Below are 19,335 nucleotides of genomic sequence, written 5' to 3'. Positions count from 1 at the left end.
AAACCTGCTGTCTAATCTCTTCCCAGTACCCCAGAGAGCCCCTGTGCTGCCTTTTTTTTTTAAATCTGTGAGTCAGAAGTCCAAGAAACGCCCATCTTTTCCCTCTGTCTCCAGCCATGCCCCTGACACGCTGCCTCATCTCACCTTCCACAACACATGAAGGAAAAACCACAGTGCTACCTACTCCATTGCCCAGGGTCCCTGCTGGGGTGCACCTTCACCCTCCCATCCCAAACCAGGCTCCCCAACTCACTCTCCGTCTGCTTCTTGATCTTCAGAGTGACCGTCTCTCCTGCCATCTGCAGCAAGTGAATGGCTTCGCTCAGCGGTTTGCCCTTGAGGCTCACGTTATTAATTGCTAATATCCGGTCACCGACGTGGATGGCTCCGGTTCTGGAGACAAAAGGCGCTGTTAGAAACTTCAGAGAAGCAATTCAGCTCTGCAAGACAAGCCATTAAGTTGTTGCCTGATGAAGTACCATAATAACTCTCAGCACTTGCAAATATGTCTTGGTTTCCCCTTGGTACACTGTATACCTGTGATTTCCTCTTCATCACCACTACCAGGAGTCTGGGTTTCTCCTCCCCCCCCCCCCATCCTCCACCTGTGCATATACATACAAATACGCACAGGAATATATGCACTGGGCCCCTCGGGAACGGGAACTGCAGACCAGCTTACAGTCAAAACTCTTCAAAGCAAAGGGGTCTACATGCTAAAGCACAAGCATTTCCAGTGTGTGATGTCTACTGGTTGAACATGTCCACCGGGCATGTTCACACTGATGGAAAGAAATGATGAGACAAACCTAGAAACTCATTGAAAAAAACCAAAATGAAAATGGCCCAACACATACAGATTGCGTGTGCAAGCATGGACTGAACCAGTCACAGATCAGTTCATGATATGTTTAAAGCTCATCCCTACACAGCTACACCACTGTGGCTTTCTCCATCAGGACCAGCACCCTAGAAAAGGTTACTGTGTTTTACTGCACAGCCATGTTCCAGCACTGGCTTCTCTCAGCTAAATAAATCCTCAGGCTTCATCAACAGCCAGGAACAAACTAACAACTCACAGCAATTCTCTCCCTTTTCCTCCATCCTTCTGTGTCTGCCCACAGACAGGGGCTTGCTTTACCTCTCCTGGTGTTTGCTGCAGCTCTGGGAAGAGCAGGCAGGACAGGATGTGTCCATTGCCAGAGCTGGCAGCCGGGGCAGGAGCTCGTGCTCGCTGCTGGCTGAACCAAGCTCACCGCACTCACATCCCAGCTCCCTAACGCCAGCAAGCGAGAGCAGCAATCCTCCAGCAGTGCCATGAGGTTTAGCTATCAGGAACCTGTGTGATCGAGCCAGGAGGAGAGGCAAATCTGGACTGCAATATCTTTTTGTCCATGGCAACATGCCTCTCTCAGGTTACATCTCCAAATTAGACTGCTGCTCCTGCCGAACTGGGATTTGATATACTGCCACAGGCAAAACAGCTACCCTTCTTTCCCTGAAATATGAAACTTTTGTAGACGAGCCACTGTGAAACATCTACTGTAAGTACATCAAGTTGGGAAATGTAGCCAAACAGCAGGCAGGACGCTGCAGTGCTTGGACAGTGTCATGGCAGTCCCAGGCAGCCACTAGATGTCCATCTTGTCCCATCCAAATTAGCCTGAAAAAGCCCTCAAGGAAAACTTGTGCATTCAAATAAACTACAGATCAAACTGGAACTGGAGTATTTGTCTTAAAAGTTTCATCTATGTAATCGAAAAAAATCAAGCTTAACTGCTGGCCATTTAAATGCGATCCTTCACTTGCTGCAGTGGTTCAGCATTTGAGGGCCTCCTGCTGTAGCACTGAACCCAGCATGAGGATGCATGTCCTACCTGAGACATCAGCCCAACTGCCTGCCTCTGAACAACACGACTGCTCTGCAGAAACTGTGGAAGTCCCTCAGCAGGGAAAAATACAGAAACAATTAAAGAGAAAGGTCACGTTCAGCCAGGTGTTTTTCTTAAGAGAGGAAAAGTAAATCAAAGTCCAGTCCTCTTATCCATCCATCTCCAGGCACCCCTGTGAGGACGAGCAGACAGAAGCTGAGAGGGAGCGACAGAGAAAGCTGTTTCTAGCTAATGACCCTTGTGCCTCTTCATCATCACTGACAGTCCTTAGCTCACCTCAAACACAAACCAACCCAAGGAGCTGCATGCTCCATGTCTCTTTCTTGCTCAGAGGACACATGCAAGAGCAGAATCAAGCAACAGGTAAGTTGTAAGGTGTCAAAGGGGCTGCAGGCACATTCCAGCAAGTGCTGGAGAAGAACTGGATGCATGCATATGGTGAGACTTACTTGGCACATGATCAGGGCCACCATCCCTTCTCCCCCTTGCCAACATGGGTTGGTGCTGAGCACTCCTGGACAAAACCTTCCTGCAGCCACCCCCATCTACTTGACCAGGTGGCACTAGAGGAGGCTGATCAGGCAAATTAAAATGTCAGCAATACCCCAAAATTGCTTTTGGAGAACCTTGACCAGAATTGAACAGTATATTCAGGCACACTCCCTTCCCCAAGAAGATGGAAAACAAGTCCCACAGCCCAAGCTAAAGCCACCCGCAGGTGCTGCAGGAGGGGAAACAGGGACTACCATGGGAGAGAGCCACCGCTCGACACCAACCCAACAGCCTGAGCTGCCTCTGTGCGTTTCTATAGGATCAGACATCTACAAGGAGAAAAATGTTCAAGGTCAAGATAAAACCCAAGTCATCTAACTCTGGAGCCTTTTCAGCTTAGACAGCCTGTCACCAGCTGTGACAGACGCGTGACAGATCCTAAAGGACAACCTGTCTTCCCCATTGCCGAGCGAGCAGCCCGAGCTGCAGCGCAGACTTTCATTTGTGCCCCTCCGAGTGTGGCCGGCGCTTCCCCATTATCAGACACCAGGATCTCGTCCGCCCCGCACCAGTGCTGCTGGAACGTGTCCTGTGCTCCAGCAAAAGCCAGGCACAGCTTTGGGTTTAACAACTTGTCCTTCAGAAACCTGTCCCACCCTTCAGAGCCTGGCTAAGTGTGCCTGTGGCACAGGGAAGGGTAGTGACGGCAGGAAAGGGACAGTTTAGGATAACACTAGGACCCCCCCTCTTCCCTTGACAAGGTCGGGCGACTCCCTTCTGTTACTCCCAGGAGAAAAATATGCACCATCTCAGCAGAAAAATATGCACCTTTCCTGCAGGCAGCCTTCATCCCAGCACTCCTCACCCTCCCTGCAGGGAGCCGAGGTTACCCAGAAAAATCCCCGCGCCACTCCGTCCCCACGCAGCTCCTCTGCGCAGGCACTGTTATTTGTTAGTCTGCTACGATGAACACGCTGAACAGCTCCCATCGTTCTTCTCAAAAAGCTTTTCATTCCTTACTGCCTGCCAGCTCCTGATCAAAATTCAATAGTACCGCAGCACTTGCCTGCACTACATGTCTCTGTGGAGCAGTCAGTGATGTGTATCCAAGTTCGAAGGAGGAACAGCAAAGGGAACTGAGAGCAACAAGGGTATGAGACTGTCTTCTGACACCTGACAGCGTTTGGGCTTTCTGTCCTTAACCTCTCTCATGCTGGGTTGCAGGTACAGTGCAGAACTGCTATGCAGAAAAGCCTCAGATACTCTGTGGCTATTATTTTCTAGGAAAAAAGACTAAATCCTACAGTGGCAGGCAGTGATATAAAATCCCCCAAAAGAAGAACCACTAATGACTAAATCCCATCCCTCTTCCGTACTTCTAAGGAGAGACCGACGTTCTGCTTTCTGTACCAAAGGGAAGCAATGGAAATGTGCAGCAGCGTGTGTCGTGAGAGCTTGAGGAACCCAATGCAGAAAGAAAGAGGCACTGAGCTGTTTTACAGTCCAGCTAAGAGGAGCGTGGCCTTGAAACAGAAAGACCCAAAAGGCCAGCTCTGCAGTCAAATGTCCCCAAGGTCTAGCACTTTACACCTATTTGTTCAGGGTGGTTTTGCTGCTGTTCTCCCTGTCAGGCAGCACAGGGTAAAGCAACCCTATGAGAAGCATGAGTCAGGGCTGCTGAAATGATCTATTTACAAGTCACAGCTACCATATAGACAGATTAATTAAGATACAGTGTATGACTCAGTTCCACCTTATATTCTCAGCAACGTCCTGATCCTTTAAAGCCCACGCACGCACATATATTCAGACACAGGCACACACGCAGTCAACCTCCCTGGCTGCTGAAGGTAAATCTGCACCTACATTTATGCAGTATAAATGTCTGCTGCTTGAGGCACGCCAGCCCTGCACTGAGATACCTCCACACGGAGCAGATTAAGCAATCGGCAAGGACGGGTCAGAAGACCCCTGAATTCCTGTGGTTTCAGCAGGACACGCCACTGTCATGGCCATAAGCTGTAGTTGAGTAATAGGTGAGACCTGGACAGGAGTCTATGGTGGTTTTGTGGGCAGGCTCGGCACTCTCCCACATGCATGTGCCTGGGAAATCACAGACTAGGAAGCACCTCTGTGGAAGAGGGGCAGATAAACACGTTTTCCTGGCTGCTGCATTCAGCTGACGCGCTGGCTCTGACTCTTCCAGAAGTGCTCTGCTTTGAGCCTCTCTCATTGCCCTGACAGCACAGTCCCAACCACCCCACGTCCTGCATGTGGGTCTGCACAGCCAGACCGGCAGGGCTGTCCCTGCTTCACAGCGCTTGGTACCTTCATAGCACCTTTCCTTTTTAGCAGACTAAAACACCTAAGAAAAGTTTATGACAGCAGAGGAAACTTTGCAAAGTTCAAGATCCCTTTCTGCATCAATTCAACGCCTCTGCCCCCAAACCTCACCTTTCTGCTAGCCCTCGTTTAGTCAAGCCCGAAATGACAATAGGATCGAAAGGTTCCTCTGTCCCAGAGATGGTTATTCCCAAGGGGCCGCCATATCGCTTCAGTTCCACTGTGTAGATAATAGCACCGGTTGTCTCCTGCTCATCTGAAAGAGGAAAGAGGAATGCTGAATTTTTTTAATTAGTCACATGAAAGAGGTCATAGGAAAGACTTGCAATATTTAGAAGCAAAAGCCTAAGCTCTTCAGCCATGCTCATACCAAATAGGATTTTAACCTTCCAGACTCCATTTAAGGGCAGAATAACAAAAATAGACTATAATCAATTGGAAAGTGGTGACCGGACAGGCGGCAGCCCTTATCTTTGTTAGCTTGCACTACCTATTGGGAAATGTCATTACAGTGGACAGGCACCAGTTTGCATCAGGATTTCTGTACCAGAGTTATCTTCATCCTTCCTAATCTTCAATTTGACCAGGTCTTCACACTGCCTTAAAATCTGCACAGCATCCTCCATTGAGCAATTGTCGAGTCGGATGTTATCAATGGCTAACAGCTTGTCTCCTGGCTCCAAGGTGCCAGTTCTACGTAGAAAAGAAAAGAAAACTAAAAGTACATTTGTATTTGCCTTTCAGATCTCACAACACATTCAGTCCTGCAGTGACAATGACAATATTAACTTTTTGCTGTCCTTGATCTTTGCTGGGAAACAACCATGAACAGAGACTGAGACAATTGTAACTTAACGAGAGAGGAAGTTTTGTAAAGCGTGCATCAACATAGAACAAGACAGGAACATTAGATATACAGCTTGGGTAACCTACAGCGCTGAAAGAAGCCTGATGTTTAACTGACAGATATTCTTCCTTTTATGGAAACTCCTGTATAAGCACTCATAGAAACGAGCCCTCTAGCAGCACTAAATTTGTCTGAAAACCTTGTTATGAGGTGCTGGGATCAGAGGTGAAGTCAATAAATGCTGAGTTATTTGCACAGTTCTCCACCAGTGCCCACAATTCACTCACTCTGTTCACCTGAGCAGGAGCTGAGACATGGCAAACTACCTGATGAGCCACAGCACCTTATGGGATGTATGAAGCCCTTTACCACATGCTCTTAAATGCTAAACATCCATCTCCTATAGAGTCAGCGGACCTCTGAATCAGTGACACCTTCTCCATTAGCTCAACTCTACTTGCTTCAATAAAGACAGTTTTTATTGCAAACCCTACTGTGGTCTAAGACAAACGTCGAGCGTTGAGATCTCTTTGGATGCTGGCAAAATCCAGACCCAAGTGCTATTGCTTGAGCTTCATTCTACCTCTCATTACTGGGCTGGACATTTTGCAATGGGTTTAGCAGACAGGAAATTTTGCACTCACCTATGTGCTACACTCCCCTTCTTGATGTCAGAGATGATCAAAGGCTCCCCAGGCTTTCTGCTTGCAGCTGCAAAAGAGACACATGGGTACAAAGCTTGGTATTGAGTCTGCTATCTAGGATGGGGATGGTTAACGGGGAGAAAGAGTTGTAAGGAAAGGGAATTTATATTCCTTTGACAAAATGACATTTCACACTCAAACTCTGGAAGCCACACCAGGAAAAAAAAGAAGTGAAACCCTGCAAACATTTGTTGGTTGTCCTTTGCCCAAGTTTGCAAGCTGCTACCTTTGGTCTCGTCCTGAAGAAGGGGAGGACAGGTGGTGTCCAGCAGCAAGAGGTGGGATTGCCCGATCCCAGCACTGTTAAACTCCCACATCTCTGACGTGAGACAGCAAGTGAGTCAACAGCTATGGCAATAGACAGACATCAGCACTGCTGCCTAGGGAGTACCTAGGTCAGTGCTGTGTTTAATGTAAGCATTTTTGCGTTCTTGAAATGGGCTGGGAAATTTTCCAGGTGGAAAATAACCTGGGAAGAATTAGATAAAACACTGTTTTCCAGCTGGTTCAACTCCCCAGGCCACTTCATCATACAACCAGAAAAATGAGGGCTGGTCTCAGTGCTGGAGCTGGAAGGGGTGGTTTCCAACTCTTCTCTCCTCCCTGACCCTGGTAACTTTTCAGCCCACAAGAGATGCGAGTACGCATCTCTAGAAGTATTTGCATTTTCAAATTTGCCTACAAGACCTGCTTCTCTCATGAGAAACCCAAGTGAGATGTGTGACTCAAAACCCCTCCTGACCTCTCTGCCATCCACACACCAAACATATGCCAAAAGCATCCTTTTCACCCCGCATCACTCCCTCCTGCCTTGCTGTGGGAATTGCATCGTCTTATTTAAAGCTGACAGAGCTTCTCAGCAAAAACTGCGTGGGAAGAAACTTGCAGCTTCTGAACATATCAGGTGCAGGTCAGAGATTAAAATATCTGTGAGGCATGTGGCATCAACCACACAGAGATCCACCTGCCTGAACAGCAGCTAGAGAGCACCACAGAAAGTCAGACATAAAGAAGTGCTTCCTCTTACCAACCCCTCTGCTCTAGCTTTTTCTGTTATTTACATTCATTTATGAGATTTAAAAACATACGTGCTAACCCATCACCTTTAATGATACCCACTCCCAGATATAACTAAACCTTCTGTACTGAACAGAGCAAAAAGGTAGTCAATCTCAGTCATAGCAGGGCTGAGTATAACAGTTAGGTCAGACAGCAAAGAGCAGACCGTGACTGATTTTATAATTGTCACAGCAATGCGACTGCTGAATGATACAGAGCCTGGAAGAATTATTTTCCCCATGTCTTACTGGAAAGTGGTGCCAGGCAATTTTGGTCTGGACACTCACGTGCAGCTTGCAGCCATGGGTCGAAGAGAAGCAGATGGGTTGTGGAGATTCACCAAGGGCTCGTGTCTATATTCAACCTGTCTACAGCACGGACGAGCCAGCAGATAGACCAACACACCCCAGGCAGAACTAAGCAGTGGGAGGGAAGGATGGGGTGCAGCAGCTAAAATAACACAGAAATCCCCCCTCTGACTGAGAAGGCCACACACCACAGACTAACAGCACAGGGGACAGAGATGTATCACCCTGTTATTACCATTGCTGTTCTCTTTTTCAATATAGGAGATGTACTTGCCGCTAAGAGAGGTGTACAATGCGGCCATGATAGGAGACTCTGTTAGCACACCCTGAGCCCTGGGTCAGGCTGGCATCACTGCATGTTTAATCGCTCCCTAGCCTGGTTCTGTCAAAACAATCCAGGTTAGCAAAAATACTTTTCACTGCAAGGTTTGTTTACTAGCTTCAAAGCAGAGGCAGTGTGACAGAAAGGGGTTAGGGAGGGTCTCCACAGTCCTGGTGGTGGGTTGGGGATGGCCATCTCTAAACCTGACCCCACCACAGCTGGAATGATGTGTCTGGAGAGCGTGAACACTCAAAAGAGCAAAGAAAGAAAGAAAAAAAAAAAAAGCACAGACAACAACATGCCTCAAGCTCTGCAGAAATGGTGTTTATCTCAGCGTCTGCCTTATGAGCCCTGCGACATGCTGGGGGGATCCTGCCCACGGCCAGTCTCTGAGCAGAGTGAGACTTTGTCCTCCTGCAGCTCTGCAGTTGGTGTCAGCACTGAACGCAGCACAAGCTTCCCGTATCAGAAGCAAGGGTGACAAATCAAGTGCTTTGTCCATCAGAAAACAAAGCAAGTTTTAAGGAAAAATAATTCTGAGTTTTGTTTGTGTATTTTTTGGAAGTCGTACTCTCCAAACAGATTTTCTTGAGATGTCAGTTAAATGGAAGAGCCATGTACAACCACATGCAACCGTCTCTACCATCAGAGTACCCAAACCAATAAACGGCAGCCATCTGTTTTAAATAACCACTTAGTATAAAATGGAAAGGCTTTAGAAAACCATCGTTATTAGTCAGCAACTACAAATCCGAAAGGTAAGTTAGAGAGACTTCATGAATAATCATTCTCTCTCAAGAGGCACAAGATACAAAGTTAAGATAATGAAATCTCAAAGCACAGAACCGTCACTTGCTGTTCATTTTAAATACCAGTAGTTACTAATGCCACCAATTCACCTTTGGCATCCCAAAGCCCTTCCCGGTGCCTCAGCAGAGCTTTCCGACCACCAGCTGGGAGAAGGGTGCCCTGACCGCCCCAGCCACCCTGGGACCCACGTTTCCAACAGTCCTGGGCTGTTCACACAGGGTGACAACATGCCTCTGCGTAACGGCTGCCCTGTCTACAGGCAGGAGAGCTGCAATGTCACTGAAGTGGTGGCTCAGTCAAGGTCAGAGGCATTAGGTATGTAGATCACTGGTGAGATTTTGGATGAACCATTTACAGTTTGCCTGCAATTAAAAAAAACCAACTTAAACTACATTATTACTTTATTAGGGCTGTGGTCTTTGGAGTTAAGACACTTGAACAGATGAGTAAAACCTTTTCATCCATTCGTTTCTGCTGTCAGTGTGGTTATTTCTCTTCCAAGGACATTGTCTGGGTATTTCTGTTTGCTGCAGGAAGACCCAGTTTGATGTCCAGCCTTGACTCTCCGGGTCTTGCTTTCTCGACTGTAAAATGGAGACAGCAGCAATGGGAGTCAAGGGAAAAGATGCACGGGGAGACAGAAGCTGTTGTGCAGACACCCATGCTCTCTCTTGGCAGGCACTCTGGTTGTGGTCTCCATCTACCAGGGCAAACCACTTCAGGTGGAACTAGGCTCTTTTTCAGATACATTCGTATTTTTGGCGGGTTTATCAGTACAAAAGATAGTTTAAATCTGCTCCAGTGGCCCAGAGAAAGCTCCATAAATCAACAGCTGGAGAAGGTAGAAGTGTGGGGTTGGGGAGAAACTCAAAATGAAAACACTGCTTGGCGGTGGTGACAGGGCAGTGATAAAAAGGTGAATTGATCAATACTGTTATTTACTTTTTATAAATTGCTTTCAGTCTCTCGCCACCTCTGCTGGGATTCTGGCTCGCTCGGCATTTACTCTGTGATGGATGATGAGGCCAGAAACACATGTCCGGTTTGTGTTTTTAATAGAATGCATAATGACTCGTATTGGTAAATTATTTCCCTCCAAGGAGCACGAGCACATATCTCACACGCATCAACACTTCAACCCATTATAAATGCCCTCCGTTATTGACCAAGTCAAAGCAGCGCTCCGCCAATGTGTAATTAAAGAAATTGTAATAATGCCATAAGAATACATTTAAGAAAGCAAACATTTATAAAGGGGAAAAAACAAACAAAATTAGAAACCAAATAATCTTGGGATATCTAAGGAATGAGAAGAGGAATAAAAGCAAATCAGAATGGATTACAAAAAGCAGCAGTGAAAATCAAATCCCCAGCACCCAACTTTTTCTCTATCGTTCATTAGTTTTAGCAGCAGGTGCATAAATTATCAGTGCCTCCAGCAGGATATTTACCCTGCTGCAGATCTATTACCTTTCAAAATCTCCAGGCAGCTAAAGCAGGACAGAATATCTCACTTCAGTAAAAGCACCAGAGTGAATCGGCTGCAAATCTCAGTTGAAGCTGCAACGTTAGCAAGGGGGTAGGACAGGGGACAACCGGACACAGTGCCACTTGCAGACACATTCTGCCAGGCTGGCAGCAGGTCCCAGGTTAATCCAGCACCAGCAAAGCTAGATTTGCTCGGCTCACAGATCCATCTTCTCGCTAGGACAGTGATTATACTGCTTAAGCAACTAAATCAAAGTTATCTATCTACTGAAATTCCAGTTTTATCGCCTGCAAGCAGATATACTACCTACTCCTTATCTGCAGTACTTCACACCAAGGGCACAGGAATTGATTTGTTAAGATATATAAAGGTAATTTGACAAACATGCTATATGAGGCATTAATGCATAGCTAAAATGAATGGTAATTTCAGTATCTGTTTAAACAGCAACAACACACCTGTACCCTGCAGCAAATTTCACAACTAGCCATCAGAAAGGATATTTGAGACACGCAAAAAACCCTTCAACCACAAAAAGCAATCTTTTGTGTAATCAAATATCATTTTCCAGAGGCTAATAACAAATCCATATCTTATTTTAAGAGGGCAGGTATTGAACATACAACAATACACGACTATTAGCTTCTCGCTGTTGGAGATTTTAATTTGTAAGAGATTTACAGAAAACCTACAAAGGCATAACTGTATCATTAGAACCGAATGCAGCCAGCAAGATCAGAGCACTTAAGGGCTGTGTTCTGCTAATGGAGATGAGTAGTTCAGGCTAACGAGAGCCAAATACTCACATCCCTGTGTCAAAAATCTCACTTTGCACATCTTTGCATCCCCACCATTCAGAGCACCCAGAGGTCTCTGCAAACAGTTGAGCTTCACAGCCCACACAGCTCTCTGAACCAGAAAGGAGAGCACACTTCGCTCTTCAAGCAGAGTAGCTGTTTTACAAACGCAGCCTTCTCCCTGAGCCAGGAACCGAGGCACTGGGGTGTGGAGAAACCAAGAGTGATTTTGCTGGCTTCTTGTCCCTTCACCTCTGGACGAAGTGCAAGGAAGCAGCGCACGTGAGGCAGCTTCAGTGTTTTGCTTTGCTAATTTTCATTTAGCAAACAGAGGAGACTGAAATGAGGCTTGAGGGCACCGGGGTGTCACAGAAATACAAAGCAGAGCCAGTGAAAGACTCACCCCTTGGATTTCCTATTCATCCTTTGGGGAATGGAATAGGAAATAATGCTATATGCAAATATTTGCATCATGCATCTTAATTTGCTGCATCCCTTTGCCACGCTGTGTTTGAGCAGGGGGAAGAAACCCATCCGCGTACACACAGCCGTGCACACAGACCACAGCCGGCAGCTCGCCCAGCCCAAGTTTCCTCTTCTAGCAAACCCAGAGACCTCGGAGATGATGAGCGCCCTCAGCAAACGTCTACCCCTCACCAGGAGCAAGCACAGACCCCCTCTGTGTGTTCATCCCAGAACCAGCAGTGCCTGCTCTCCTCAGACAAAAACCTTCTGGGGTTTTCAGCCCTTTTATGAGGCTTTCCAGCAGATTTATGGTTCCTCCTGCAGCCAGCTCCATTACACAACTTCTTCCAACACATCCATCAAGAATCCTGCTCTCCCCCCCTTTACTTAGCCCATCTCCCGATTAGCTCTGAGAGCCACAGCACAGCAAGAACTTGATCACTTTTATTTCTGTAGTGCTCCTCTGATGAGGTCGTAACACTTTCTGCCCGTGTAAGAAGGCAGAGGCGAACCTTCCTAGACAGAGGAATTAACTACAGATGAGCCTGCTGAAGCCGAGAGGTAAAACTCAACAAAAGCAACTCATCTTTCATCTACAGTGTAGCTGGACCACAAAGTTTATGAACAAACCCAATTCTGTGGCCACAACAGTGCAGGGGGTCTTCTACTGACCCCTCCAGCTTGTCATCTATTTACCTGCCCCGGTTTTACAGAGTAGGGAACAGGAATCCAATGCGGGAGGCCAGTAAAGCAAGACCCCGACTTTAAAACAGTAGTTATACACTTTTCCTTATCAGAAAAAAAGCTATAAAAGCTGTTTCTAAAAGCATTCAAATCAGCAGAACTGGGAGGAACTGAGCACAACGGAGTTATTTTTACCTCTTTTCTCTTGCTGCTTGCATCACACTCCTGCATGCACATCATGTCTCTGCAGGAGGTACTTACCATAATGCTGCTTGCTTCGGTTTTAATGTTTGAAACTGGTATATTTATCTGCCCGGTCAGAGGCAGAGTGACAAAATGATGATCTAATTTTCTAAGGGTCATGTGGACATAGGCTTATACAGACTAATATATGAAAACAGAATTAGGATTCAACGAGCATTTCATCCTTCCCACTGCGTTTTCTAGATGGCTGTCTCTTGCTCCATTTGTAAATATAATTTTGGCTTTGACTCAGCAAAGGACTGAAATATATCTTAAGTTTATGCATATGCATTACTTAAAAAAATGTCCTGCAAACTTGTTCAACAATCAAAAAGATCAAACCTATTATATTGTTAAAAACTGCTTTGTAGTTGGATAATGGGTCTCTAACTATTTTAAACCCAGGGGTCAGTTTCTTTTTATTTAGTAGTGATTTCAAAAAAGTGTGTGAAATCCATCTTTTTAACAAATTTCAAATGAAAACATTTTCAACATAAAAATACGTTTGAAGTGTAAATGCACATCTGAAGCAGATCCCATTTAAGTGAGACTCCACAAATAAAAACTAATATTCTTGCCGGCAACTCTCAGGTTCATTTTGCTCTCCGGCCCCAGATACAGACAAAGCTTTGAAGCTTAAATGGGGTGAAACCCCGGCCGTGCTCAGGCCAGAAGTTTTTTTGCTACCGGATCCATCGCCCTAGGTTGCCACCCGAGACTGCAATGCCAACGCGTGGGCAGGGCAGCAGGCTGGGAACCCAGTGCTCGCTGGGCTGCTGCACTGTGCCCCGCTTCCCTGGCAGTGAAATGTCGTTACGGGTACCCTGCTGCTTTCAGAAAGCACTTTGATGTCTTCAGACAGTAATTGCTACCAAGCCAAATGTTAAATACTGTGCTGTTATTTCTCAGGTTTATCCTCATGGCACAAATAGAGGAAGCTGGGAAGAGGGAGAAGAAATAACAGAGAGTCCAAAGCCATCATCCTGTCGATGTTCGAGTCATTCCTGAGAATCACCCCCCTTAGACCAGAACACCTCCAATTAACTCACTGACTAATGCTGTGAATGCCAAGAGGTAATTGCAAATAGCTTATCTATTTTAATGAAACCTAGTTTTAAAGTGTCCCCAGCGACTCCATTCCCCAGACACAGCTGGGTCCACGCTCCTGAGGGCTAAGAGGCAAGATGCCATTACCACAGTCTCACCAGTTTCTTTGTTTCAGCTGAGAGGTGGTGGCAGCCTCTGGGCACGGCAAATCTGAGACGATTCGACTCAGTTTACCCAGCAGTAAAAGAGGAATGATTGATGTGAGACCTGATCACGTTTATCAGAAAGGAAAAGTTCACTGATGCAAGGCACACCAAGACCCCTCATTGGCCAGAAATTGGGGATGGATCTGCCTATATCATCCCTGTGCAGTATTCCCTCCAAAGAGCCCAAAAGGTCTTTAAATGAAAAATATGCTTCAGAAGAGAAACAAGAATAATTAATCAAGAGTGAGCAGAGAAGAGAGAAAAGAAAGAAAAAGGTTTAGGTCTCATTCTTTCAGTGCCACCAAGTCTTGGCACACGGATCTCCTCCTCCATGGATGGGGTTAGGCAATACAAGGACTCACGGCAGATCCTGCCTAGCACCCTCCTGTCCCTAAAGTGCCTTCCCCACACCTCTAAGGCATGCCACCATCTTTGTCCTCATCATCCTCTTGGCAGTTTCCCCTCTCTACCCTTCAAGCTGTGGGTTCACCTCACGCTTGCTCTCCTCCCTCCACCTCTCTCTGCAAGGGCCCCACCAGACCCAGCCAATTCTTTTTTAAAACAAACATAATACAACTGCGAGCAAGGAAATAAAAATAATATTAAATATAATATAAGTCTGCAGCATAGACCAACTGATCAGTTGAGACCCATCCTTTGCCCCAGCCCTTCATGCAGCTGCTTTTCTCTGTGGCCGCCAGCTCATGGAGCCAGGAACCGCACATCTAATTCAGTTTGGGATAAATCACAAGCACTGCGAGCACTACCAGGAAGACCCATGTAATCTTATTTCTCTCCATTGGGCCCCTCTGATGTGCCAGGGTGGAAAGCAGTGGCTCTTGCAACTGCTAGCGCAAGTCTGAGCAATACTTACAGCTGATTGTAATTCCAAGCTCTACACCCCTTTTCTTGGGCAATTTAACGTGGAAAGTACCGCTGCTGGGTATGACAGACTCTATAAAACCAAAAACAGACAAAAAAGATAATAGGAGAAAAGAGACAATTTTCAGTTGCATGGATGGTTTCTTTGGAACCAAGGAAAACAAGGCAATAAAACTCAGCTTTATTGGTTCAAATAAGGTTGTTATTTGAGGCCCTGCAGACTTCAGGTTAAAATTTGGATTCTCATTAAAAATACATGCTCTGAACATCAAGTGAAGTGCTCACATCATGCTGTATTTCAAGATTGAGGCAGCTCTGCCAACATAAAAAGAAAAAAACTTTTTTTTTTTTTTTTTTTTAAATGTAAAGTTGCACTTTAGCCCCAGCCAATAGCTTTAGCTCCCTCCTTGCTTCCAGGTCATAAATTAATATCAATATTATTCATATTAATGGGCAAAAATTTAAAGTTCAGGTGGCCTCTTCATCTACTCCTTAGGCTTATCTCAGCCAAGTGGTGAGAACAAGGCGTTTGTGATGGGATCAGAAGAAGGACCCTCCATCTTGGTGCACATTAGAGAACAAGCAGCAACGGAAAAGGTCCTCATAGGGTCCTCTTACTCTTCCCTCTGAGCTCTAGCAAAAAACTCGCATATTTGTGTGAACATGCTCCCTCCTACGGGTTAGCAAAGGCACTGGCAGAGTCCAGCTGTAGTGAGGAGCAGCAATTCCTTTGGCAACATACCTGCGACATCAAATTCAATCTCAAGCACCACTTTGTTCGTGAGCGCGGCATCACGCAAAAGCTGATTAGCTTCCTCCATAGTCCCATCCTCAGTCGCAATGCCGTTGATAGAAAGGACTCGGTCTCCTACTTGTAGCAGCCCACACCTGCAGTCCACATTGGGAAAAGAGGGAAAGGGAACAAGGAGGCAGGGAAAAAGGGAAAGGAGAAAAAAACAACCCCACAACCAGCCATGAGTTACTTTTGCTAGGCAAATCTGTTACAAGACACACAGAGCAGTGACAAATCCTGCAGAAGCGGCCCCAAAGGGAACTCATTCTGCAATGTTCGTCCCAGTGCCAAGAGCCCCTGGAAGGTCACAGGGCAGCAAACACTTGTGGTTTGCTTAAGTTCAGACATACTTTGTTCCTAAATAACCATTTTTGATCATATTTCCTGCAACTTCCAGGAAAAAAAATGTAACCCTCACCTTCCTAAAAGTCAACATCGTGGCCAAGAGATAAGAGTGATAAATGCAAGGGCATGTGCCTTCCTACCCTATCTAACAGCACATAGCTCTTTCCATGTGCCTGCGCCCCCTGAAACCCAAACTAACGGCACTGAAAATTGCAGAGATTCCTCTGCTTTAATACCTGGCTAATACTGAAGCTACAATCCAATGAACTCACTGAAATGTCTCAGCAAATTGAATAATCATTTATCCCTTGTAATTGCATTTCTGGAAGCCAAATGTATTAACTGCCTTGAAAGACGAATATTATTCTGATGCGATAGCCCACCAGTATATCCACAACTGGCACTTTGGGGTTTTTTGTTTAGACTTGCTTTCTCAAAGAGCAGACACAGAGCAGCAGGTTTTTATACTTTGGGAAAAAAAACAAACAATGATGGCAAGGCTATGTTGGAGATACACTGCTACAGCATAGTTTGTCTCTTGGGACCACTCTGTATTTATAAGCAAGTTTTTTTCATGCATGAACCACTACACTCCTGCATTCACTATCCACCCTCCCAGTCCCCTTTTTAAATTTTTTTTTTTTAAATAAAATGTAAGACCAGAAACACAATCTTCCAAGTTACTGAGCTGGCCCATGGCTCTCCAAAATCAAGAGTGTAGTATTCCCTGTGAGTGGCCATGGGCCCCTCACAGTTGTTCACTATAACCAGATCTTTTCAGGTTTTCCACTCATCACCTGTGTGTAAGGCTGTCCACTTGGGCAGAGCTTGGGAAACCATTCCTCCTCCATCATTAACATAAGCTACAGAGTGGTCTCCGATATACGTTGAGGGTTATGGGAACAAAGCTATGGTTCACCTCTACATTTGGAGTTATTCTGCCACAAAGAATTCCCAGAAGGTGTCATCTATCCTGTTTTAAGCCTTCTCCAGAGAATCTTTATTCCCTGCTCTTTAATGATCACACACATCCTTTGCCCTCTCCTTTCTAGATGTAGAGCTTCCACTGATATTTCAAAGACCGCTTGGTTTTTACTAATCCTTCCAGCCACTCTTCATCCCTCACACCCGATTCAATTGTAAGGAAACACAGTCCTGCAGCTTCTGGGCACAAAAAAATAACAAAGGCAATGGACACTGGCTATATTATTCCCCTCCAAACAACAGGATGTATATGAAAGGCCAGGTTATCAAGAAAAATGCACAAGCACAAGCTTTTGTCAGTGGCCCATCAAAAGCTGAAGTATGAGCAAGTTTGGAGAGAGCGTAGGGAGGTTATTTTACTGGTAGGAAGGTATTATACTTGCAGTATATTTACACTGCTGCCTGAGTTCATGCAACCCATGGAAAAACGCTGGTTATTTTATGAGATGTAAATTCAGAAGTGTTTGTTCAAGGAGACTTGGATTAGGACAGACAACTCTATAGTGTATAAATGAATCCGCCCTTGTGAATAAATTACATCAAGTTTAATTACAGTCCTTTACTGGACTTGTGGATATGCAGCCACATAGATGTGCTTGGAAATATCAGCTTATAAATATGAAGATGGCAAGGAGTATGACAGAGACGCCTCCTCCAGCACTGAGAGCTCTCTTGCTATGGCCAGAATTCACCTTTTGGAAGGAAGGGATCAACGTTGGCATCACACAGACATCACTGACATTTCAAGGTCACATAAGGACACAACCCATTTTGGCACCACTGTTTCAGCCAGAAGGGCTGGGAGATCACAGGATACTTTTACATAGGAGAGGTCTGCCTTGCATCCCAGGGCCCTGCTCCCAACACAAGGGCACAGGACAGATGGAAACTGGTTTCTCTGGAATTATTCTGAAGGATTAACAAGGCATGTTGGGACTCCTTGCACTTGTGGAGGGAGACAGAAGGTTGTGGCTTCACTCCATAAACTTTTATAAACCTGCAAGACCAGCGTTTAAACAACCATGATTGACTGAGGCTAATAGTAAAAGAAATAAAATACTTCTGACCTATCAGAGCTATTGGCTGTAAAACACCCAGGGAAATCTCCTTGAGTGAAGAAACACAAGAAATGGTTGCTTTGTGAGAAGGCAGCTCTGGTGGGAAAGGTGGCAAATGTTTGCTTTGATGCTGTGTAAAAGAACAAGCGTACAGGCATCTCCTGGAGTAAAAGACAGTTCTATGGAGGCGTTGCAGTCCATGATGGCAATGTCTCCCTGGGGTTGCAGAGATTTGCATTTTGTCATGACTCATTCCTTGGGCTCAAAGACTGCAACAGAGCAGCGGAGGTGTCTTGCTAGACACAGAGCAGTGCATATGCAAGCCTTGGGCAGGACACGCACTGAACATCTCACTCGGCATCATCAGCATCTGCGTGGTCACTCCAGCTGTGGGGTGGCAGCAGCTGTGATCACAGCCACATTGCTGGCTGCAGAAACCGATCCATCGTGCCCTTACACACCCCCGAGTTGGTCTGCACAGGTCAGACTTCCACGTCTGTGTATGTCTGTACATCTGTGTCTGCACATTGATGGGCAGGTCCCAGCCCCCAAAAGATCAAAGCTTTGCTGACAGCTTCACCCAGCTGCTAAACTTCCCTCTTACAAACTATTCATACTCAAAAGCCAGAAACACAATGATCAAACAACTGTGTCTGAGCAGAGCTAGAAAACATGTAACTCAGCAGGAAGCATTGATTTTGGATATCGGGATGGAGAAGCCAGATACTCTCCCACTGCCATCAATGACAGCTGGGGGAGGAAGGACACAAAAGCTGCGTGTTTCAAGGCAGCCAAGAGGGGACGTCAGGCATCTTCCTATTCCACCCTCCCTGCTGATAACAGGGGCTGAATCACTGTCTCATGCGGAGCCCAAAGGCTTCAGCTTGCACCCAGGAAACAAAACAACAGGTGGGGAGGGAGGTTTATTAGAGCTATTGGCTGTAAAACAAATCACAAGTCAGGGAGGTGAGAGCTTTTGCTTCAAACCGCCTGTCACAAGCTAGCACGGATCAGATAATAAATGTGAGGCAGGCCAGCCTCTCTGAAAAAGAGGGTGATGCCATCCACCTCCCTGGCAGCACTCAGATTTGCTAGACACCCAAGAGGCAGCTTCTCCACAGCAAGCCAGATGGACAAAGCGATTGTGGATCATGCCCTTGTACAACAGCACGTTCAGATTCACAGGGCTTGCACAGGAGCGTGTGAACATGCAGGACAGACCCAGGCTGCTGAGCCTGGTCCCTGTATCCCCACTGCTCACACTCTTTCACAAAGGACAACAACTGCAGCATAAGAAAGAGCACAGCCATGCAGCAGCCGAGAGCTCAGCTTGGTAAAGAGGAGAAAAATGGCTCTAATGTCCTGGGCTGCAGTTATGGCAGAACCTCTCAAGGGCAGGGAATAAGGTATCTAGAAAGGATGGAGGAAACAAGCTCTGTGGGATAGCAAGAAACAAAAAACCTGCCTTTTTCACCTTGCTGCAAACCCAGGGCACTTACCACTTCAAGATGGGGAGGAAAGACAATGTTTTCCTGCCAGCTAGGAAGAGCAGCACAGTCTAGGAA

The 19,335-nt window shown here is 46.1% G+C and overlaps 1 protein-coding gene across 5 annotated transcripts in view; it reads right to left on the bottom strand.

The window, feature by feature from the left end:
• The window catches only part of GRIP2 (glutamate receptor interacting protein 2), a 292,164-nt gene that overhangs the window by 18,992 nt on the left and 253,837 nt on the right, over nucleotides 1-19,335 (bottom strand). For all 5 annotated transcript variants that reach the window (XM_054838459.1, XM_054838464.1, XM_054838462.1 and 2 more), the window contains 6 exons: nucleotides 15,333-15,478; nucleotides 14,583-14,663; nucleotides 6,219-6,285; nucleotides 5,275-5,420; nucleotides 4,839-4,983; nucleotides 254-393 (listed from right to left, as the gene is read on the bottom strand). In XM_054838459.1, the coding sequence (XP_054694434.1) occupies nucleotides 254-393; nucleotides 4,839-4,983; nucleotides 5,275-5,420; nucleotides 6,219-6,285; nucleotides 14,583-14,663; nucleotides 15,333-15,478 (725 nt within the window). The remainder of the gene's footprint in view (nucleotides 1-253; nucleotides 394-4,838; nucleotides 4,984-5,274; nucleotides 5,421-6,218; nucleotides 6,286-14,582; nucleotides 14,664-15,332; nucleotides 15,479-19,335) is intronic.

Source organism: Grus americana, chromosome 11, assembly GCF_028858705.1.
Source record: "Grus americana isolate bGruAme1 chromosome 11, bGruAme1.mat, whole genome shotgun sequence".
Lineage (NCBI taxonomy): Eukaryota > Metazoa > Chordata > Aves > Gruiformes > Gruidae > Grus > Grus americana.
This window is presented reverse-complemented; position numbering and strand designations above follow the sequence as displayed.